Source organism: Zonotrichia albicollis, chromosome 12 (assembly GCF_047830755.1).
Source record: "Zonotrichia albicollis isolate bZonAlb1 chromosome 12, bZonAlb1.hap1, whole genome shotgun sequence".
In the NCBI taxonomy this organism is placed as follows: domain Eukaryota; kingdom Metazoa; phylum Chordata; class Aves; order Passeriformes; family Passerellidae; genus Zonotrichia; species Zonotrichia albicollis.
The window spans coordinates 12,305,772-12,330,928 of record NC_133830.1 but is presented as its reverse complement, the minus strand read 5'-3'; the positions used below and the strand labels follow the sequence as shown (position 1 = coordinate 12,330,928).

General features: G+C 38.3%; 1 protein-coding gene across 1 annotated transcript in view; it reads right to left on the bottom strand.

Annotated features, from left to right (window-relative positions):
• ARHGEF3 (Rho guanine nucleotide exchange factor 3) overlaps positions 1-25,157 on the bottom strand; it is a 109,039-nt gene that overhangs the window by 40,187 nt on the left and 43,695 nt on the right. The window contains exon 3 of the mRNA XM_074550225.1: positions 11,471-11,533. Coding sequence (XP_074406326.1) covers positions 11,471-11,533 — 63 coding nt within the window. The remainder of the gene's footprint in view (positions 1-11,470; positions 11,534-25,157) is intronic.

Genomic DNA, 25,157 nt, shown 5'->3' with positions numbered 1-25,157 from the left:
AGTAACTGTTATGTCAGGAACACAAAGATCTTGACCTTATGTATTTAAGCCTCTGCTATCCTAACTTGCCACTGCCTGTCTCATAATTGAAAACTACAACAAACCAGAGAGATCTCTTGAAAGATGGAGGATTCATTGAAGGCCCAATAACACATAACCAGTTTTTATATTTAAGAACTCACCTCAAACAGTGAAAAAGAAAATCACAGAATCCAAACTTGGGCCTTAAGCAGCTGAACTGTAATTCCAGCAGCCCTCTGCACACTCTCTATAATTATCAGGGTCCCTGCACAGCCACCAGCTACACCAGCAGGAACACATTCCTGTGTTATGTAAAATGAATTATTTAAAGCTTTAATAATCAATTGTTTATCCACAGAATTGTAAAACTAAACCATCATAAACTGGAAATTTATTTCAGTAAGAGGCAGCTGATATAGGATAAACTTAATATTCACAACAGCACCATCATGCTTTGTTTTACTTTATCAAGTAAATAAGTCACTCAGGCTGTCGATGCCTCATCAGGTAAGTGCCCTGAATATATTAACATAAAGTTTGTTCTGAAGACAAGGACGAAAAATTTACATTTCTTTACAAACATGATTCAGTACAGTAAGGTAATTTGGAAGGGAAAAGTCTCAAATTATAAGTTTTAAGAAGAAACACACAAAAATTAAGTGGTTTTAATTAACATGCTAAAGAAAAGCCAGATGAGTGGACTGTTGCTGTCCTCTGAATTACATTTTCAGAAAATCAAATTAAAAGTCAATTACATTCTCACAGTGAGTTAAAATTGAGTAGAAGCATTAAACACACAGCAACAGATATTTAAATATATTAAGTTACCTACAGTAAGATTTGGAAATTAAATGCTTCAGCACCTTTGACAACTCTATGCAGATGAATGCATTCATCACTACCTAAGCATCTTTTAAAAAACCTGGCATAAAATTCTAATGCAAAGGAATACCTCTGGCAGCTAAACTGCCTGCATTCCAGGAAGGAGAGCTTTAAAAGATTGTGGTTTTGTTTCCAATTCTATCAAATGTTCACTAAAGAAGCCAGTTGACTGAGAAAAATCAAGTGAATCCCTCCTCCATGAAGGGATTAAGCTCTTAGAGGCAAACAAAACTCAAAGGGCAACCTCTACCACAAGTACAAAGCAAATATATACAGTTTAAATAATGTATTTTATGTAGAAAAATAGTAATGAAAGGCTGAACATTTCCCAAGACAAAGTCAAATCCTTTTAGTATTGGTTTCTTTAAGAACAGTGGTGAAAAATATCAGCTAGATTGTTATAAACATTGCCTTAAGAATTACAGATCAATTAAAAAATAGACCTTTTAATCCAACTAATGGCTGATATCACAGATAAGACAGAAGAGAATATAGTGGAAGTAAATGAAAAATTCTCTAATATAGCAGCAGATTTACATTTTATTCTGCAAATGCAGAACTGTGTCAATGAACCTTGCAGGTTTACAGCAAATTTTTTTACTTTTCTGCTGACTCATTTTTGTAGTCATGTAAATGAAGAAGTTCAAATAAGCGTAAATATCTCATGAGTTACCACTAGAGATGTTCTGTCCTCATCCAGGTGGGATGACTTTACAAAATACTATTGTTCAGTCTTCTGTAGGTTAGTGGGTATATCTAAACCACCAAGAGTATTACTCTGCAAGTTTTAGTTCTCTTTTTTCTGCAGTCTTGCTCATCATCAGCAGAGGTGACATGCTAATATACTGTTGACAAACACAATGAAAACACACTTAGGAAAAAAAGGGGTTTTTTTGTTTTGTGGTTTTTGTTTTTGTAAAATGCTCTTGGAGCATTTAGAAAAATTTGTTAAGCTTCCACTTGCTGAGGGCTCTCCCCTCCTGGCTGCTTCCCACACCATGGAAAGGACACAGGGTGCAGGTGCACAACAGAGCCAGCAGCTGTAAGCAGACACCCTTCAGCTGTCCTGATTACAGAGTTACAGTGATAACAGAATGATAGAAAAAACAATAAAAATTTTTCCCTAAAAGATAAGAGGACCTAGAGGCTACTACCAAATGAATTGAAAAATCACTGCTATGCAGAGATCATTTTCCAGGATTACTGTGGCATTTCCACAGCATTCTATTACCCCAGAGAAAAGTATGAAACTTTTATGACAAATCATGTTACACTTCTCTGTTTTAGTATTCATCTGCTTATGTCCCCCTACACTGCCCTGCACTGGAGCGGGGCATTGGGATGTGCCCTTCCCACTGCAGTCACAGCACTGGCACTACAGAACATCCCCCAGGCATTTCTGTGCTTTGGTCTCAAAGCAGGTCAGGAAAACAAACACAGATTTGTTGCATTTTTCAGATAAGGATCTGATCAAGAGAGAAGTCCAATGAGCCACTTGAAGGATACACAGAAAATTTAATGCTCGTGAGGAATAAAAACAAGCCAAATAGACCATGCAACCACAAATATCTGAGTGAAACTTCTTATCTCTTTTTGAAAAAAAAAACTACTTTCACCAGCTAAAATTAGGAAGTACCTACTAGAAAATGTTTAACAGTAAGGTTGTCTTTGTTTTCCTTGTTGCTAAGCTCTTGCTGAAGAAGTTATTTGATAATGACTTTCCTGCTAAGATGCAGCTTGTTTTAAAAAACACAAAGCCTAGTATAAGAGGTATCTTCAAAAGATGGAGGCATATGTTATCTATTATTTAATGAAAATCACCTCAATATATTGATGAAATCACTTTAGCTTCACATTACCTGAAACAAAAACACGTCCTCTGACCTACCTAAGGAAAAGGCATCATCTGAAAGAACTGGTCATCTGTAGGTTCCTGGCTACATAAAAAGTACCATACAGGATCCCCTGGCCATACCTGTTCAGGGGATTTTATACTGATCTGAATGCTCACATGTGGTGTAAGATAGTGCCTGAAACTGGTTTGTGACTAGGAAACCTTGTTAATAATGGACAGAGAAGCTCTAAGCTGGATTGCCTGCAGGAGTAGTAGAGGCTTCTACAAAAGACCGTGCAAAATTATCTGTAATGAATAATTTCATTATCATTTAATTCAACCACCAGGAGATGGATGGGACAATGCCCTTACAAGGCCTGTCCTAATGCTATGATGTAGAGAGCCATCCTGGTGTATTTCAGTATTTATGTACCAACTTCATTTCCTGTTATGGTTGATCATTTAGAGGCACAGCCAAAATGAAGCTGGCATTGCAAAAATGTATGGACTTAACTATGCAGCCATGCTAATTCAATGAATCCTGACTTGGCTTGCACTCCAGACTTCAGTCAGCACTGGACTGTGTCAAGCACTCCCAGTGGATATTATCTGAGGATGAATGGGCCACCCTTTCCTTCTTCCATAGAATAAATACAGGTAAACTGCTTCAGCCAAAAGTTTAACATAACTTGAAAAACCTCAACTCTTTGGCTCCAGGCCACACACAGCCCATTGCTTACATGGTGCCTTCATTTTTTTATACAAATTATGTCTGCACAGTCCATATTATTAATTCAATATAAAATACAGTTCCCAATAATGATGTATAAAACTTAATTTTAGAAAATGTATGGTATTATACGTTATTTATCTCTATAGAACTAATATCAGGGCTTATTTTGACCTCTAAATAAACCAAATTACTGTAACTCATTACTTGATTGAATTTCATTATGAAAACCTGCCCTGCAAGCCTTCATCAAACCAACCACTGCACACATTGCTTAATAGATATCCAACTTCATAGCTGCCAATAACATCTGGCTAATTTCAGTTCACAAATGCTCCCAGTCTGCCATGTGGAAAACGAGCAAATGTCAAGCCTGTTTCTGTAACCCAAAAGTAATTTAAACTGAATTCAAACTTCAGTTGCCATTTTGTTATGTAGAATATCATAAATTACACTGTTATTACTATACAAACCAATTATTTGAAACAGAACACAGACTTATGTACACTACTTTTGACTGAATCAGAAAGATAAAACGTGTTACATGCAAATATTATAAGAATTACAAAGTCTTCATATTTCTGAAGATAAAGTTAATCTTCCATCTCATGTATTTCTCACTGAGGTAATTTGCTGCTATTGAGCGCTAAGTCCACAGACTGAGTGGATATTTTTGATGAAACCTTAGCTCCTTTTCTTCTCTTTTATCAGTATAGCCTAGGGAAGAAAAAATTGGCACCTCACCTAAGAATTGGTATAACCTGTTTCCAGATTTTTATCAGAAGATTTCCACAGCTCCCAAGACTTTATCATAATTTAAGATTTGATCAACAACTAAACCCCAGGGCAAAAGTGTAAGGGATAGCTTTGCAGTGTCTGAAAATCATCAGGTTTGTGATTTTATCACATCTTTCTTGCTCCACAGTGATGCACATTTCAGTTTCAGAACACTAACACTGAGCATGCCTCATCAGGAAAAAAATTTGAAGAAAAATAATTTTCTAGGAACTGACAAGTTCCCCAACAAAACTTCCCCAACAAATCCCCCAACAAAACCATTTTATGGCTTTACTTCCCCCTCAGAGACTGCAGAATGCCAAGAACTATATAAATAATTTCAAAGGAAAGGAAACTGTACATACAACAAATTGATGATGTTGTATCAAATAAAGATTTGCACATTAATTTAAATAGGAGCAGACAAATAGATGCCAGCAAGTCACAATAAGATAGTGTTATAGTTTGAGCTAAACCATAAAAAAAGTTAGTTTTAATGATCATACTTCATTTAAGGTATCTATAGACCAGCTTTAATTTCTAGAAATTGGGTGAGTATGTACCAGAGATACATTTTCTTACTCAATTCCCAAGTATGTTTCAAGAAAGTTTGGTGCATGTTTCCAAAGGTTTGGCATATTTGTACAGGCAGATTGGCACTGAAGATGTTCATCACACATTTGCTGTCTTCACCAAAATAATCCTTGAGATTTAATGGAACTATTAGCCAAATTCTGAGAAGTTGTTCACATAAATAAAGAGTAATTGTATAACTACACAGGAACTCTGAGATCACACTAGCATGCAGACGGGGAAAAATGCAGCCTGACCAGCAATTTACACGTTTTTCCAATAGAGCATTGTAGGCCTTATCTAATGAGAAATAGCAAGAGAATTAACAAAATAGAGCTTTAAGATACAGAAAATTACTGCAAATAATGCCAGCAGCAGAGGGGGTAGTCTGTGACAATCATATGAGGGATTAATAATGGATTAAGAATAGTCACTGTATAATGAAATCTGAATCCAGATGAGCACTGACCACCCTGCTGCATAGTAATATTCAAAGGTTATGAATAATTCAAACATATTGCATGCACCTTACTGGGCAAGCTGGAGACCTTTTATACTATGAACATGCAACAGACCACAGTTTAGAGAAATAAAAGACCCAGATACAATATATATTTTAATTATCTTGACTCTGATAAGCTGATGTGGAAGTAATCCTCTCTAAGCTTATAAAGCTAGCTTGCCATACCTTAGAAATCAAATATAATTGAATTTATAATTAAGTTTAATTAGGTCAAATAATGTTTCAGCTATATTGACTATTAAACACATAATAAATGATCACTTTGCACTAAAAGCAATCAAAAATAATGAACTCTGGTCTAGTGCATGCAAATGTAGCTCAAGTCTGGGTACCTTTTCGTTTGTATTTTATACTGGGACAAGTTTTAATAACTTGCAAGCAGACAGATGAGCAATAAGACATTTCCAGTTCACTCAGTGGTAAGTGAGTATTTGGCAGAGCTTAATTTTCAGTAATAATAGTTCTATAGAACAAAAATAAATAGCTCTTCTGAAATTTTACCTTATTTATGAAAGTGTTTTAAAAGTTTAGTTCATCATGTATTTGTTATATGATTCTTCTCAAAATAACAACAACAGTAATTTCCATGAGTTTACAACAGATCTGCATAGAACCAATTGCAGAGGAGAACTGCAGCCTTTTGCACTGACTCTTTTTGCGGATGGAATTTTGCTCAAGTACAATTTTATTCTGAAAAGCCCACGTTTTGTATTATGTTTTATCAGCTTTTTGTTCTGGAAATCTCCTGAGTTACTTATGATTTTACAGAGCTCAGCCATCCAAGGCACACAATGTCATCACATTACAAGATTTCAGCCATGCAGTTACCCCCTTAGAACAGCCATTAAAAATGCAGGGCTGGTAAGTGCCTTGCTGAGTGCTCTGCGCAGTGATCTCCAGATAACAGTGTTCACCACCACTTTGCTCAGCGGGCTGTATTAACTGTATAGCTATGGAATACAAGAAAGAACCAGCTGCCTGTGCCTGAGTAAGGAGCACAGCCCTGCAGTGCTGCACCAGGCTCAGGAGAAGGCTGCCCTGAATGAAGAACCACATTTCAATGCTGGGTTATGAGGAAAGAACAGAAGTCACAGCAGCAATAAGGAGCAAAAGCACAGACAGAAATAATCCAGAAGCTGCTCAGAATTCAACTAAGGAGAGAATGTCTGCAACAGGAGGAATATAGAGCAGGGCTCATTGAGGTGTTTGAAATACAAAAAATACTTTGCCCTCTACGATCATTAAAGCTGTCTCAGTTTACAGGCCCCAATTCCCCAGCCTTTAAAGAGACAGCAATAAAATGTGAAGTTTTTGTAAGCCAGGTTAATTACATAGTGTCTCTAAATCATTAAGCATACACAGATCCAGAAGCTATCACCATTCTAAGAGCACAAGCATCAAACACCACTGGCTGAGTTAGCTGGACAGACTGAAGTCCATTGACTGAGTGAAGCCTCCCAGTGGAGGCCAACATGAACACAGCCATGGCAGGTATCAGGCACATCTCCCTTTAAATAAACTCCTGACCGCTGTGGCCTTGTCCATTCATGCACTCAGCCCTCACAGTCTGCTGGCCATATCTGTCACAAGTTATCACAAACTATTTGACATTGAGGAGATTTGCAAATCCACTTATTTAAGCTGGCAATAAAATGAGCCAAGTCGAACCAGTCAGTTTAATAAGCCACTTCATCAACTCCTGAAGCATCAATGCCAGTCCAGATCACTAAACAAATACAAAGATCATTTAACATGCTCAGGTTACCAGTCCTTGTCCTGAGTCAGCAAAGCTCCAAGCAGTGTTTCCTGTGAAAGGAAATTCTGTCAGTATGACTTATTCCCTTGGAAAAGACAGGTATGTCTGGCAATGGTCAGTCATAAAAAAAAAAAAAAAAAAAAATTGAACTATTTTTGTAAAAGGACTGTAGACACATGATGACGTAATTGGCAGGAGACCCATCTGGATGTTGCTTTCCAAGGTATGAAGTAATCCAGTCATTAAATAGTTAATAGCTTCTTTCTTTGCCACCCCCACCCTGTCCTGGACAAAGGTGGCCACCAGACACATTTACACAAACTGGATTGTTGGACATTAAAGACGGCCAGATCTTTCCACTGCCAAGCACAAAAACGAGGTGCACCCCTGAGGGGATGCCTGTGAAACCAGCACAGAGTGAATGCACCACCAGCTTTTCACATCAGCAGCACAGGGAGCTGCAGACCTGGCCAGACCAGCAGTCATTCAAACCAGACAATGTGCAGCACAGGAGAGCCTAATATACTGATTTGTTATATACATACAATATTTAATAAAAAATAACCAATTTATTATTTGTAAAATTTTAATGATCTATCATTATCTCACTGAAAATCTGAACATGTAATAAGGAACACATGCATTCAAATTTTCATATTCTTAGGCCTGGAAAACAAATGATGCACTGAAGAAACAATTTGGCAGATCTTTTCAGGGCATAAGAGAGTTGCTAGACAAAGGAACTTGAACATTTAATTATTTACATCATGCTATAATCCAAAGATTCCAATTAAGCATAGAGCCCTCATCTAGTAATTTCAAAGCTGTCATTGCTTGGAAGAAAGGAAGGCATTGCATTGGGCTAAGCAAAGTCTCCTGAGAACAGCCATGACAGGCTAAGGATGGATCTCAGGCCAGCACCACTTCCCCAGCAACAGTGAGAAAAGGCTGCCCATGTGAAAGCAGAGTAAACACCTGGTGACAGACACACAGTCTGCTCTCCCAGACTCAGAAATATGCAGCTTCAAGGGCTTCCTCAGATGGGTGGCTTCACTCAGTCTAACAGCTCTTGGCAGTTTTTCCTTCCATGAATTTACCCTATTTGTTTTTTTTGAACTCCTGCAAAACCTCTGGTATCCACAACACCCTGCGCCAGAATTGTGCCACTGTGTGGTGGCATGGCTTTTGCTTTGGTAGGAACCTACAAACAGCTTTATTTTGTGCCCTTATTCCCAAGGGAAGAAATAACCTTACACAGACCATTTCGCATGGAACTAATCACGCGCCAATTTGTTCCCAGGATATTTGATTTCAGTTTATATAAGTTCCAGTATATTTGACTGTTTTTTAAACAGAAACTGTTCCAAACTTTCAATTGTTCTAGACACTTCTTCTCACCCCTTTCTTCAGCCCCCTCTCCATTTCTGGGAGTTAGTTACTCTATACATGAGGCAACAGAGAAAGGAAAAGTGACCTTGCATAACACCACCACAGCTGGTTTCTGTGAGGTATGAACTGATTCTTTTTGACATTTTCCTTCTTTTTGAAATTTGCCATCACAAACATGAGAACAAAAGAGAGCCAACTCTGCCTCATAACAGAAATCTTGAATTACCTATAACCTAAGCTATGGCTCTCTAAAACCAAAACCCAAAACACAAAAAGACACATCTCTACTCAATATAAATAACATTTAAGCACAGAGAGAACAAAATGCTTCCACAGGTAAGCTATTCAGCCATGGACTGTCAGATTCCATCCATCCCTTTTGTGCCACAACATTCCACAGTGCAATTAGAAGACCCTCCAATGTTTCCCAAACCATGAGACATTTGGTATTCAGTCTAGCTGCATTCTCAGCACTGTCTTTATCATTAATCATAAGAAAAATATAACATGAAAGGAAAAACAAAAGTTTATTTGCCATGTCTAGGAGGCTCACAAAGGTGATAGTCCTTCTTTGCTCGGGGGGATGATAATCTAATGGGCAGGAACACAAGTCATGGGAAAATGTAAACTCTTCCTGTCCAACTTGTTTTAATGTCAACAGCACCTGGTTTTGATGGGCACACTTGAACCATTACCTGAAGTTAAAAATCCTGAGGGTGTTGTTCTAAATTCACATGCCAGGCTCATTTCTTAACCAAAGGCACCCACCCTCTCCAAGTCATTTATCTTGACAGTTTAAGTCTCCTGGCACAGCCTGAGGCAAACTGGCCCTAAGAGCAGCTCCTGTCAGAGGGGAGGGCACAGCCAGTGCTGAACAGGAACCTGCAGTACTGCAATGTGCAGCAGCTCAGGGCAAGGTAAGCTCAGAGACACAGGACACAATATAGTCTGTGCAGCACAAATCAATCAGCACTTCCCGGTAACAGAAAAAGGGGTGACAAGCTTGAAGTTATCTCAAGCAGAAAAAGATAAATCAACTAATGTTTACATAAATTGTACATTTAAATAAATGATCATTCTTCAAGATGCAATGCATACCCTTTATATCCTCATGGGATATTCCTCACCCTGTTGACCTGAGTGATTCTGAAGCACTCTAAGGAAAGATTCAAACTTCTTCACCCATTCATTTCTCACCCCTACTTTCTAACACAGACTCCAGCTTGCATTTACATTGAAACAGTGAAATTCTGCCTTGATGACAGTGAGAAGGGTTTTCTTAACAGCCTTTCACGCATTTTATTGACAAGATCCCCCTAAAATAGGGATTTACAAATCTTTTAATGAAAATCCAAATTCAATGGTTTTATTAGTCATGGTCTTACAGATCAATATTTAGTGAATTACTTTATCTCTTGTCAGATTCATATTTGTTTTGGCAGTAATAATGGTTACATAAAAAAGCAATACTAAGAAAATAATAATTTATAAATGTTAAGTGGTATTTAATAACTGCAAATGAAAGACATTGCTATTATTATTGCTGTATCTAATGCTCACCAGAAAACCACAAACTTCTCTCTGCTCAGTGCTCTGTCTGTATTTTCATGGAGCAAACTCAGAGCTAAGACCACATTAGATCACTCTCCCCCAGGAATTCTATTAGCAGAAATTGTCCCCTTCAAGCAGTATTTAAATCTTTAGCTATTAGCCAAAGGAGAAGCTATATTTATCCAAATATTTCTACAGCAGTGTAACAGATTCTACACAAGGAAATTTTACCTAATTGTCCTAATCACCCAAGAATAAAATACACACTTTTCCGAGAAACATAAAACTAGTTAAACCCAACACTTTCCATTTTTAGAGTTAAGCATCTAAAAACTATCAATTTGTCCAAAATAATAATAAATAATCAACACTTTCCAATTTTCCCTGAAGAATAACAATTACTTTCAAACTCCTTTAAAGGAATGACAATTCCTTTGAAGTTGGGCCCAATGTCAAGTCTGATGGGACGAACTAACATTTAAGTATTAGCTCACAGACAAGGTCAGGCTACTGTGGGTTTATGATTTCCAGAATAGTGCTGGATTCCACCCAGCTCACTTGAAGTGCCTGCAAAAGCTTCTGTTTGTCTGCAGCCATCCAGGCAGGTGAGCCCTTAAATGTAATTAATGCTTCAAAGAACAGGTGTACTTCAAACCAAAATTAACATCTGATCGTTAAAGAAACCACAGCACTAGGTTGGACACTTGCTAATAAATAAAACTCTTAAAACAAGCAGTCTTGATTCTCTATTTTTTCCACAATGTTTTCTGTCTGTGTGAGAGATTATGACTATGTGAGAGGTCTACAGAAAAGGAAAACTGGTTCAACAGCTGACTGTAAACAGAACACTGCAAATATTGATGAAAACACTGAACAGAAGGAATGGCAAATCTTCCTACCTCTATTTTAGTTCCATGAATTTGAAACTGTAACTTCAAGTGTACCTTTATGTCACAAGTTTACAGGAAAAACAACACACATTGCTGCTTACTGCATAATTACCCTCATTAATACTTTGATTCAACACCCACCATAATCAACAGAAAGAGTTTGGTTCCTACAGCTTGCATTAACCACCACTGACAACTGAAATGGAATTTCTCATACACCCATTCAACAGTATAAAAGGTCTATATTTAAATCCTGCATTCACAAAGCCCTTTTATAATTTTAATTATTTACTAATAAGAGAGTCAATGCTTTACAATAAACTGTCATTATGACATCATTTTTCTTTTAAAGGTTTAATACAGAAAATGAGAGAAGCAATATAACAAACTTTTTTTCATAACAAGCAGAACAAGTTATTTGTGCTATGTATGAAAACAACACGGCTAAGAAGATGGAACAGGCTGATTTCAGAATACTCCTAACAGCCATATTTTAGTTTCAGGGGTAGAGAGGGAGGGCAAAAAAGAGAATTAAATTACTCACACTTGTATCCAGGCTGCAAATACTGATTGTATCTTCATCTTGAGTACTCTGTTTCCGTTTTTTCTATAAAGCAAAATGAAAAGAAAGCTCAGTTTTGATGAACAGTAGCAACTGCCTTTGGTTTGATCCCAAGACAAGCATACATTATGATGTCATACACATAAATATATGTCTATATTTATTTAACTTACTCTCATTATCATTATAATCACCATGCATGTGAATATAAACTCTCTTTTCACAAGTTGAAAAGCTACCCATTAGCACATAGAGAATTAAATGCTGTTCCTTTTCTGCTCAGATAGGTTCACTGCAATTAAGAAACCTACTTCTAACTAAAAGCATAAGTAATTACTCCATATTGTAAACTGTATTTTGGCACTTGATATGAATTTTTGTAACCAGTAACACTGTTAGGAAGAGAAACTCACACTTTGTGCTGAAAGCATAAACATAAGATTTTTCAAGGGCTACCTTTAGCAATCAAGTCCTATCCACAGACAGTGAATATAAAAGGTGAAATGTACTGCGGGAATCGCATGAGTGCATGTTAGGGTTTCACTCTCCATGTCAGTGATTACATTCTGCTCTATATTCAGGTTTTGGGTTTGCAAATGGCAAGCCCTCCCTTGTGTCATTTCACAGGTTCACCACAAGATTAATCTTCATGCACTTCAGAGAAGTGTGAAATGTCATTCAACAGAGCTCTGCATTGTCGAGCAGGCCAGGAAGCTTCAGGAAACAGGAGAAGTCACAGAATATATACATGGCTCTTATTTATCCAGCTGTGTTGTCTTCCACTGTCAACCAGAGATAAGCAGTAACACTAATTATAGCTGGGATTTAATTTCCAGTCTACAGAAGTGAAAGATGAACAATCTAAAGACCAAAAACCCCAGACAGAAGCCATACAGAGTTCATAGGTTATGGGATGTCCAAAGCTCAGCTAAAAGGTAGAAGCTGCACATAATGAAGGCATTTCTTATTAAAAATAAAAAAAGATAGAAAAATTGTATCTCCCCCATCCCCAGTGTCCATGCCCCCAGCTCTTGTGAAGCCCAGTGAAACAATTTCAAATCTACAAGGTCAAGCATATGGTTTCTGAGAACTGTTTCTTTGATGAGAAAAGATAAGGAATATTTATCACAAAATCCAAACATTTTGATCTCATACTCTTTTAAAACAAAACCCTTGGTGTTGAAACCTTTTATGTTTACTCACTCACGGGTTTTCAGCAGATCTTTGACTCAATTAAATACAATTTTTTTTTTTTTTTTTCAGAAAACTCCTGATACTTTTTTTAAACAATCATTTCCAAGTCAGCAACAGCTCTGTTTTTACACTATATTGTCCAGAAACTGGACCACGAGTTCTGTCACCACATTACACAGTCAGAAGTGTTTTATGAAAGTAATTCTTCACCCTCAGACTAAGCACAATCAAATCCCTCTTACTGCTACAGTATGGATTATTAGCAACAAGTTAAAGCACTGACTAGAACACAGAAATTTCTGGACCAGACCACACTGAGCTATGAACTGAGCTATGCTTGTTTATCCTGTATCAATCTTTTGTAAGGTTTGGTTCTTTCCCCCACAGGATAAACAGATCTGAATTACTATTCTTGGGCTAGCAAATGTGAATTCATTGTGAAAAACACAAATCAGGGATGAGATCTGTCAGGTCACTACTTTGCCCAGAGTAACATCTCCTAAGATTCCAGTTGCATTCTAGAACATTTTGCAGACTGTTCTTCAAGCCTAATTAGAATTCTGGGGACCCAAATGCATGCATCATTCATTTGTACTCAAAAATCATGTATTGATTCTACTTAAGTCTACACCAAGTCTTTACTTCACAAAAAGAAATTATAAAACTGGCAAGTACCAGCCTTCCAAACAGTGGACATAGGTTAAGTAAAAATGAAGGGCATTTGGATTTGGAATACAATACTGGAATACAGCTTTCTACAAGAGAAGGGTAAATTAAAATTGTGCATGGACCTGGTGGACCTGAGTCTACACTAACTGATGCTTCCAGTGCATGGATGGGCAGGATGCAACTGCATCCACAGCTTGGGATGTTGATGCTTTAAGTCTGACATCTTAGACTTGATTTCACTGCTAACGGAGTGGGACAAATGGCCACACACACAACAAACGGGCAGCTCCTTTGTTAAACAACCAACTAGGAGATTCTGACTGCACTCACATGGTTACAGATTAACACAGAAGGTGGCATTTCCAACACTGGCCAGCTCTAAGCAAAGTGGATTGAGACTATAAATTACATAATATGAAGTAATAGGCAAGGCCACAGGATTAAAGTGAACTTGAATGAGGCAGGAGATGGTTTTACTGCAGAGGGAAGGTTACACAACAACTGTGTGTGGGCTCTAACTGCTCTGGGTCCAAAACACAGAGGTACCATGGCCAAAGCAGTGGCCATGAGGACAAACATCCATGGCAGGGCTATTCAGGTAAAGCACAGCACAAAATGGAGTCAGCAGGAATTAAAATACTTGTATCTTATTTAAAAGCAACATTTTTGATTATATAGTAAACATCAATATACTCCTGAGTTGATACAAATCAGTATCAGCTGTGATATACAGACCAAAAGCAATGAAAAGATAAAAATAAAGCGTAGGAAAAGCAATTACATATTGAGTAAGTCAGGGACAGCCTCCACAAAATAGATCTCTTGCTCTACCCCATACTTCACTGTGTTCATCAAAGGATCATTCCTCACTTTATCTTAGAACTTCTACTTACTGAAAATTACTACACACTTAATATAAAAGCTACTGAATATGAAATGTTATCTGGAAGCTTGCAAATATTATACTCATTATATTCTCTGTGAGCCTCAGTGGTTATGCAACACCAGTCATTTCAAATAGAAATTGTTAAATATTAACCAGGGCAGGCAAGATTAATGATTTAATATTTCTGAGACTTTCAAGAGCTATTATCATTGTATAAGTGGGGGCAGAACTCCATGGCAAAAAAAAACCCAAAAAGCAATAATTGAGCTACCAGATCATAGATAAATTTCTTTGCCCATAATAAGTGGATTAGAAGCAAAGACTGCAGTGGATATTGTGCAGGGAGCATAAGGTGCTCATTAAATTAATCCCTGCTCTTTGTGAAGATCTTTTCCCCAAGGGGGTTACAAGTCCTGTCTCAGCTGTCATAGTACAATGCAACTGACCCCTGAATCTGCCTGTCCCACAAAATCATCCCTTGATTCTTGCTCTGCATTTTCTGTTTTAACCCACATGGCACATGAAGCAACACAAACCTCTCCCCAAAGCAGCCCAGAAGCTCAGCCTGGTGCAGCAGCCTCTGGCAGAGCCCAGGGCAGGCTGAGGAGGAACAGCAGGGTCCAGCAGGGCAGGCTCAGTCCCCCTGCAGCCCTGCTCCCCCAGCACCCCCAGCACACTGACATGAGAGTGCCCCCCTGCAGCAGAGTGACACTGACCACAGGACACCATGGGAACCCCACACTGGGCTGGGGGCAAAGGGCAATGCCACCCTGGTAACCCCACACTGGGCTGGGGGCAGAGGGCAATGCCGTCTGACCACAGAGCATCTCTTTGTGAGAATTTGTATGGGCATGAACCAGACTAAATTGAAAAATATTATGATGCTGTTTGCCTTGCTGGGAAAACAGGAAAGCTTGGAACACTTGGATAACTTTCTCTTGCCCAGTATTTAGAGACCTTAAAAAATGGGCACACATCTGCATGAAACTAGTAGCAAGTACATGTTCTGATGAGAAATGTGTCTGTTTTCTGACTGACCACACAGGTGCATTACCTGCATCTGAAAATGAACCTCTGACTGAAAAAGCTTTTTCTACCATAATTTTGAATCCTAATGTTTGTGATACTGTTTCCCAAAAGGCTGTGACTACATCCACAGTTACAGACACGACTTCCTGGCCTTAACACAGCAGGAAAGAGCTGCTTTCCATAATTATCTCACAGGAGATGAGAAGGTAAGATATCCAATTATATATTAAAGTATTGATTTCATTAAAGGAATTAGAGCAATAAGACATTATTCCTTATTCATATAAGGAAGGCTGGATTAACACAGTGCCCATCACAGGGTTTTAATTATCAATATCACAGATTTATACTTTACCACCTGGGAGATGAAATGTGAAGATGCACAAAAATAGCTTGACAAAACCCATCCTGTAATGGGGAAAGCAATGCTTTTCAGGAGAGCTGCTGACTTTTGTAAAATCATCTCTCCATTCTAGATGCTTAGAAATGGGTCTGCACACAGACTGGTACCAAAACAAATAACAATTCAAGATAATGTATTTGCATAGGCACATCATACCCTTAGACCTTCTTAGTCAGAGACAGACTCATTTCAAAACCAAACACTAAAAACTTTAAGTCTTTTTTCATAGCAAAATCCATTCTAATGAAACAGACTTTTCCCATGTCCCCAACACAAAAAGTCCAACACAAAGAAAAATTAGAAACCATTCAATTAGCCTGTATTTCAGATTGTTTTCATATGAAAATATTTTCTAAAACAGCCTTTCCAGAACATACACCTGAACACACTTCAATACTGCTAACTAGAAGAAAATAACTTTTTAAAATAACAGAGTTTTATTATTTAAGTAAATGTAAATAAGTAGAAGTGCATATATACACACCTACATACACATATAAAATGTTTACATATTTTATGTAAACACACATATAACAAGTGTATATACATATATATACATTTACAATAATACAGAAAAGGGAAACCATTTAGCTAACAAAGTTTTGTGTCATTTTTACTGTTGAGAAGAAGGGAGGAAGAGATTCACTACTCTGGGCTTTATGTTCCTGTCTAGCTTATGGCACACTTTTATCAAGGACAATATCTGCATCACACTAAATTAAAAGACAAAACTACACAAAGACAAACAATTTGAAGAGATCAGGTAGAGCAAAGATAAAATCAAAAGGGATTAATGTGGAAGGATGGGAAAAAACTGATCAAAGACTTGATAAAAAGTCAAACATCACAGGCCAGGTTTAAACCACACTCCAAAGGGTGGATTATGTCTGCATGAAAAGCAGCATTATTACATGATTGTTTTTCTTTTAATTTTAGAAAGCAATCAGTATCTGCTGAGCCAGCTGAGAACCCCTCTACATCTACAAGGAACCTTCCCACCCAAAGCTTGATGATTTATGCCCTAAGAATCACAGCTGGTGCTGAAGCAGCTCAGAAGAAGGCAGGAGCACATAATTTCTTTATAGAAAGACATCAAACCACAACAATAATCCAGACTTCCATCTGAATTTCTAGTCACATTTTTATCACAAATTTTATACAACTTTTTTTTAAACATAGTTAGCCTATAAATTCTCTTGATGTGTAATTATTTTTATCAGCAACATCCACATCTGTATACTAAAATATAGATGTGCACTTCTAAGCACCCTTCTAATTCTTACATCTCTAACATGTACAGATGCTGGTAAATTCAAAAGAATATTCAGACACTACAATTCTCATTCTTTCTTCTTTGTAGCTTCTCAGTGCATCCACACCCATCCAACCAACACATGGACCTCTCTTCAAAAAGCCCTGAAAAGTACCACTTGCTAAGACCATATTTATTCTTTTAATGACTCCAAAAATTCCAGTTGCTGTTGCTTCTGTGTTACAAGATCTGTTTCAAGTTTTCATTGCTTCCATTTCAAATCACATTCAAATGTGATTTGAAAATTATCAAGCTCCCAGTTAGTTACACCACAGAGTATGGAGGACTCAGTGAGGACAGCGGCCAGTGATGAGGCACAAATAGTACAAAACAGATGTCAAGAGGAACACAAAAAGGGAGGTATAGGGTGAAAAGAGTAAACTACAAACTGGACTGCTTCAATGTTTCAATTCTCCTAGCTAATTTTAAATGTTTCCAAAAGTTTAACAGATGACGCAGCCATCAAACAGAAAAGTTAAAACATTTCAGTTTAATCTTCCTAATACAAGAGGAAAACCAGCCTAAAAGCCAGCATTTTTCTTTCCTGGTGTTATTACTCAGTTAATGAAATATGCCTTGGATCCAGCCTAATTGCTAAGCAAGAGATTAATAACCTTCTCTTAAGGTTACTTGAATGATCACTAATTTAACATTTCCTGCTACAGGTGATGGGCTACAATCCCACCAAGCAGAGTTCAGAAGAGAACCAGAAGAGACAGCAGTGGTGCTGCACTGCCCAGCTCCAAGCCAGAATGATACTGAAAAAAAGAGTAAGCCTCACATGGGATTAGACACTTTCCATCATATCAGACTCCTGCTCACTGGCATTAAAGCATGTAAAATGAAATTAAGGCAGAGAAGACACAAAAAATCCAAAAAGCAAACCTAAAAAAACACCCTAGAGCCTAGCTGATATAAAGCACAGACCCAGAAAGTCTGTATTGCAGGAGATTGTGACATATTAATGACACAAACAGCTCAGGGTGCAATCCCCAACAAGAAGTATCTGCATTTCCTGTTGATTACAGGGTTTGGTTACAAGATAGCCAATTTCAATTTCACAATAAAGTGACAACTCATTCTCTAGAGTTTAAGCCCTTTCACAAAGAGATGGATCTTCTTCCACCTTTAAAGATCAGCCCTCTTGGCCTTCACCACAGCCTGTCACTCACTTTTCTGCCAATACCTGTGAGCCTCCCTGTTGAGCTCCCTCCCTCTTCTGTGGCTTTATCACCAACAAGAGTTTGAGGGATGAGGAGACAAAAACATCTTAAAATGAGTTTTCCCAGAGCATGATGCCTTTTCTAGCTGAATAATGCATCATGTATGTTTTTGGAGACCATAAACTCAGAATAGTGAATTCTAACACAAAAATTTTTCAAGTCCAGAACTTGTTACCCTGCATTTCAGTATCACATTTCTTTATGTTATATTGGCAAAAGGAACTTGCAATCAAAAATTCTTTAGTGTTATAATAAAACTTTCCACGTATATTTCCATGTATATTTCCAGGGCCCTGTCCTGTTTGGAATACCAGAGACATTGCAGGTTTCATTTTCTCAGGAGTGACACAAAGTCTTTAACATTATTGCTTTTCAGGAGAAAGTGCCAGAGATGACCTGCCTGCACTCTGCACTGAGCTGGACACAGCATGGACAGTCCAGCTTCCCTCCCTGCCCATGTTCAGCTGGCAGGAGCCCTGGATACCAGTGCTAGGAACAGGACTTGCTTGTTCCTGATATTATATAAAGAAAACAAACAAATGAAAAAACAGACTCTGCTCTGTTAGAGCACAGCAAAAACCGCAATGGAGGCGAGGTCATCTGTGCCACTGATGACTTTGACACTTTTCAAGCCCTTCCAGGAGTCATCACATCTCTGCTGGCCAAGATGGCAGCTCCTGGGCAGCCTCCCCTCGGCACAGCCAGCAGCTCTGCTCTGCACTGCTTGTTGTGATGGATTGGAGATTTTCCGGCCAGTGCAATGTAAAAGGAACACTGAAGTGAACAATGAAATGAAAGTTATATTCAATGTGTTTAACATCAACAACAGGAAATGGGTGTGCATGTACGGGATGCTGTAAGGACAAGGATTAGCACAGCTTTGTTTGAGGACTGGTATTTACTTTGTCTTTATTTAACCTTCTTCCTTCCCCTTTTTGGAAGACAGGGGAGAGGACCAGTAACTGGAATCTAGAACAGTTAAATACACTGACACTTCTGCAAACTTTACTGTAAAGTCCAAACCAAATTCAGCTAAATAAGTCACATTTATTTCTTCTGCACAGGAGGTTTTTATTGTGTGAGAATCCTTTCTCAGCCAAAATCTGAACACTCTACATAAGTTATTCTTCTAATTAACACAATCAATATCTAATGATTTTAAACTCACCAAATATATAAATAAAAAATAAGATGCAATGTGAAAGAGTCCATACACTATTTAGATTCAGCTTCTGTTCTTCTTTCAAACACTTTTCAGCTGGGATCTGTCAGATCCAGTTCTGTATGTCTCCAAGTAACACAACCAGTCAGCATGCAAACATCCCTGGATTCCTTAGTCTTCAGCAAGCTGAGGTGATGAATTTGCAGCTCCTGGCCTTGTATGTTTGTGCTGAGGGAGTTTAGCATAGGATTGGTTGTAAAAGCAAAAATAATCAAAGTTGGGGTGTTTTAATGCTCTAATTCTATCCTTGAAGGTTTTGTGCACTTGCAGGGCACACAGGCTCTTGAACATCACGTCATAGAATCCCATGGGTTGGAAAATCCCTCTAAGATCACCAAGTCCAACCTTTAACTCAGCACTGCCAAACCACCACTAACTCACAATGACACAACTACAGGGCTTCTAAAGACCTCCAGGAATGGTGATTCCACCACTGACCTAGGCAGCCCATTCCGGTGCTTGACAGTGCTTTTAGTGAAGAAATTTTCCCTAATACCCAATCTAAACCTTCCCAGGTGCAACCTGAGGCTCTTTCCTCTTGTCCTGTCACTTGTTACCTGGGAGAAGAGACTGACCCCACCTGGCTACAGCTTCCTATCAGGTGTTGTAGAGCCATAAGGTTCCCATATCCCTGATTTGCCTTGCACTACAGCCCCCTGCCTTGATCACAGATTTCTCAGAACTTCAAAGTACAGTTTTAGTCAACATACACACAAATATTTTGAAATAACTTGGATTCCTAAATGAGAGGATGTTTTAAAGTTTTCCAAGAAAGGTTGCTGTAAACTGGGGCTGAAGCTGCAAAATCTGAGATCACATCTGTTCACTGGTGTCCCTAATGGGCTACTCTTATTCACATATTAACAGTCCAAAATCAAAGCTCAACACAAACCATTAAGAACAAACAAGTACTAAATGCAAACCACTGCAACACATAAGACAGGAAAGTTTTTATACAGCAGTTTGAAATTACAGATTTTAACTCTATACTTTGTTCTACTCTTGATGAACATGACAATCAGGAAGCATTTATCCCCAAAATATCTAACCTCAATCTCCCTTGCCATGAAAAAAGCCCATTTCTTCCCATGCTGCACTTGGCAAGTACAGAGAACCAGTGCCCACTTCGCAATTGTCTACACACACTCAGATAAGCCTATACTCACATCTTTTCTATACACAAGATGCACTGAATATTTTAAACCTCTCTCAAAGGCTGTGTTTTCTACAGTTACTATCAACCTTGCTACTTTTCTGGCCACATCTCTCCAAACTGCAGTGTCCATATCAGCACCCAGTTTTCCAGGTGATGCCACACCCACATGCTACAGAGCAGAATCATGCTGCAGTGTAAGTACAGTGTAAGTAGGATGTGTCACCGCTTTCACTTTGACAATGGAGACAATAATGCATCTTGTTATAAATATTTCTCTTTAAGCCATAGCATCAGCTAAAATTCACATTTTCAGGCTAGGAGACTGAGGCAGAGATGTTTACACGGGTATGACAGATAAGTAGAAGCAAAGACTTAAACCCATCACCCTGCAGCAACAAACAATGAATACAGAGAGAAAAATAAACCGTCCTCCATCCCATTGGGAACAGCAAAGTATTAAAAGTTACCTCAACTTTTAGCAAATTTCTTCCCTTACACAAGGAAACATTCCCGCCAAGCAACATCTTGGTTTAATCAATACCCAATCTTAAGTCCTGGCATGCTTGGAAGGAGTGTCTGTGCAATTCCAACTTACACACAAAATACAAAGTTCCACGATCCCGATTCACGCTTACCTGATGATGCACAAATAAGCAGCACCACACCATGAGTTATTTGTATTGTACTCAGACTTGAGCAGGTTTCTCAATTTCCAGTGTGACAGTGGAAAGCCTTGGCTACAAAGGAGTCCCTCTGTCTGTCCCTGGGTTTTCGGCAGGAACTCCTCCCCATGCAGCCTCACAGTTTGCTCTCGCTTCCTGTCCTGCCGTGCACTGCAAGTCTCAGAAACTGATCTGCACTGCTGTGTCTATCTCTGGTGTGGTTTTTCTCTCACATGCTGGTTCCCAATAATATTTTAAACAGAAAAAGTGTTTTACAAATGGCCAATAAGTGAACAGCACCAGTATGGTGAAGGTAAAGATAACACTAACAGGTTTCTAAAATAACAGGTAGGTGTTTGGGAACTCTGAGCCTCAGTAACTGAAACAATCCACCTCCACCAGTGCAATTCTTATACAGCAACAGGCTTTAAACTCAAGGGCAGACAACTATGTCCAAATGCAGATGTCTCAGCACACAAAACTGCTGGTAGATACTGGGCAGAACTTTTAAATATTTATTTGACAAATTTATTTTTTTTTAGCATTTGAGAAGTGATGTTTTTAGGAGAAGCTTGTTAAGGGAGGCATAACAGTAAAAATTAAGAACTGATTGTTTTAGAATCAGTCTAGAATAAAGGAGCAAAGATAAGCATGGCAAAGCATCCCAATTTTGTGTGTAAGTACAAGTGCAGACTTTGATTTTATCCCTAGAAATTCAATATAATTAGAAAGAAAGAATTACACCTCACTTTGGATCTGCCCCTATCCTATTTAGTCTTCTGTGACTTGCTCAGATCTACAAACACAGAGCTGGTTTTGCTATAAGCAGAATTCTGCATTCTTCCAGTGGGCAAGAATGTAAAAAAAAGTTTAATCTGGGTAGCAAGATAACAGCAATTCAAATTTCATCTTTAAAGAAAACAAGTCCTTAGTGAGCTGGTGCAATCTTTCTTCTGAATAAAAAATTTCTGCTGAGCTTGGAGGAAGAAGATAAAGGTGAAACTGATACCAGTGAGCAACCAGTTCCTTTGAGAAGAGGAGCCACGACATCTCTGCAGACAGAAAATACTAACTGAAGGATCTTTCAGAAAGCAGACATTTCAGGCCAAGACTTAAAAATTACTGAAGTACACTCTTGGTGAATGCTATTGGCCTGTCTTCTCTGCCCAAAAGTGAGGCAAAACCCAACCTAGCCACCTTGTTTTCAGACCCTGCCAGCAGAACATAGTACACTTTCCAAGGAAATACATATAAACTCTGTATGTAAGCCTACAAAATTTTCCAAGTATTATTTAGCCTCTATTAATTTAAAGTTATTTCTTAAATAATCTTTAATCCCATACAGGAAACCCTAATCCTCTACTATCAGAATTTGGTAACACCTGACCCAGAATCAAATACAGGAGTGCATTTTTTTTTTCAAGTGTTTTGATATCCACAGCTCTTTAATTGTACCAAAGATGAAGATAGGTAGGCAGGCATTTCTCAATCAGATTTCCTGGTAACATTTGGATTTCTGTATTCCACTTCCTGGAGACCACAACATGTAAAGACTTGAACTTGCTGTACTTCTTTCTATTTGCACTTGCACTACTCCTTAGGCTGCCTATAACCACCTGCCTCAACAGCCATCAGAATTTAAGAAGCCTAAAGGCAGATACCACAGATTTCACATTGCTGTCAGGTTTTTTCTCATCAATCTAATAAACAACATTTAAAGCCTTCTGGCCCCTTGCCTGTATCAATCAACACAAATTAATGGGATGGCAAAACCTGCTTTCTAAGGTCTAAAGGAAGAAAACACTTTATCTGTGTTTTTTCCCTGCAGTTGCACAAGGATCACCTCCAAGGCACTCTGCACTTTGTTGACAGCAGCATCAAGGGTGCACACCTGAAAGAAAGTGCCTCTGGAACTTACATTGTAGACAGCCACACAAGTACCAAGGAAGGAAATACAAGATACCCTATCTAGGTTCCAGACAGCAACTTCATCCTAAGAATGAGGTCCAGAAATCAGAACTGACAAACTCTGAATATGTAAACACATGAAAGCTGCTCCTTTGGTGCCTGTGCAGTTAGAGCAGTTCTGTCCAGTCCAACCAAACATGAAATGAAACAAGGCAGTGCCATGAACACAGGATCAAATAATAGCCAAAACATCCACAAAGCTGAGTAAAGGGAATTAAATATTGCTGTAACTATAGTTTTCAAGAACAAAGGATGAACACCAGCTATTTTTTTTTCCTTTTTTTTTTTTTTAATTAAAACAAATCTGACAACACTGTTTCAGAAAGTTTCCTGCCTTAGTATTCTCACTTGTAAAATGCCCACTGCACTGTGGTGGCATAAGGCTGAAGCCTGTCCAGTGTCTGTAACCAGCAGCACATGACAAGTCTCTATTCACACAGCACACAGTTTCCAGTTGCTGTGTCAAAAAACATAGCAAAATGTAAGCAAAGCTGCCTAGGCAGATTCACTGTTGCTTTCTTCTCCAGCGTTCTTAAAATTACAGATATTACAAATAGGAAAATAAACACATAAAATTCTTTTCCAGGGCAGTACCCTACTGCAGCAACCAGGTATTTCACTGCACAAAGGGAAACGTACACCTCTCAAGTGCTCTGAGGTTTGACCTGCTCTTTCCAAGGGCTGGGAGAGACACTCACTGGTAGCAAATTCCCTGCAAGACATCCAGATTTGCCCATCCCATCTCCCTTAGTACAAACCACTGAGTTTGTCATTTCTCCTGTACTCTCCCAGAGATAAAGATCAAGGGAAAGCTCAGATGATGCTTCCCAGAATGGGGAAAAGATTGCCATGATTTGTTCAAGACATTTAGAAGACAATTTTTATTTTTTCTGAGAATATTTTTTTTTTCTTTTAGTAGTAGTCCAGAAGCAAGGGCCACACCAAAGTGCAGCAGCCACTGCCCAGCTGAGGAGCCTGAGGAAGCCCTGCAGATCTTGCCCATCTTCTCCCAGGATCCTTGCAGTCAGGACATGCAATCTAATCTTCTTAGGATCAGCACAACTGCCCTCATTCCGTGACCTTTGCACAAGGCTACAGCTCTGCTCTGGACTCTTGGAAGGCTCTGGGAGGACACAGGGTTTGCTGAAACTTATGACTGCTACTTCTGAGAATATTTAAGGTTATGAACTACTGAAAACAGTGCTTGGAAAAGAATTAAGTTTAGCAAATTCAGTGAGGAGCCTGCTGGCACAGAGACAGATTGAGACTGTTTTCTCATTGTGCATTATAAGTGTTTTAAGAATGCTAAATTTAACTCTCTCTGAAAAGCTTTACAATTAACTACCATCAAGAAAGAGACAGACACAACCTTTGTAAAACTTTTGCAACAAAAACAATCTAACATATTTTTAAGTGAGCATTTTACATATACTGAGAACAATACCTCACATCATGTTAGGATCACATTATATATACTGAATATATAGACTGCATATATACATATCATATTATATTCATCTTCCATTAGGAATGGGATATCCCATTTCAAAACACGCAACAGAACCCAGGAATTACAAAGATTTGTCATCATGAATGAATCTTAAGAGCTTCAACAGATCTTAATTTATACCAAAAATTTAATTGATTATTATTAAAGAAATGCAATAGTATGTTCATTCACATGCTTAGATTGTAAATTCTTTGGAGAAATAATAGCTTATTACTATGTTTGTGTAATATCCAGCAAAACAGAAACCTTATTATCTGGTTGCTACCGTAATAAAAAAATTTGTTTCCAGGCTGCAATAAATAGAAGGTACCACCATATTGTTTTTACTAAGCATTTGTGTCAGATTTTAAAAGATGGCCATCACTTTTAACTGCTGTGTACATTCTAACCACACCATTAGCTTTCCAGAAGAATCTTGCTCTTATGTTCAGAAAT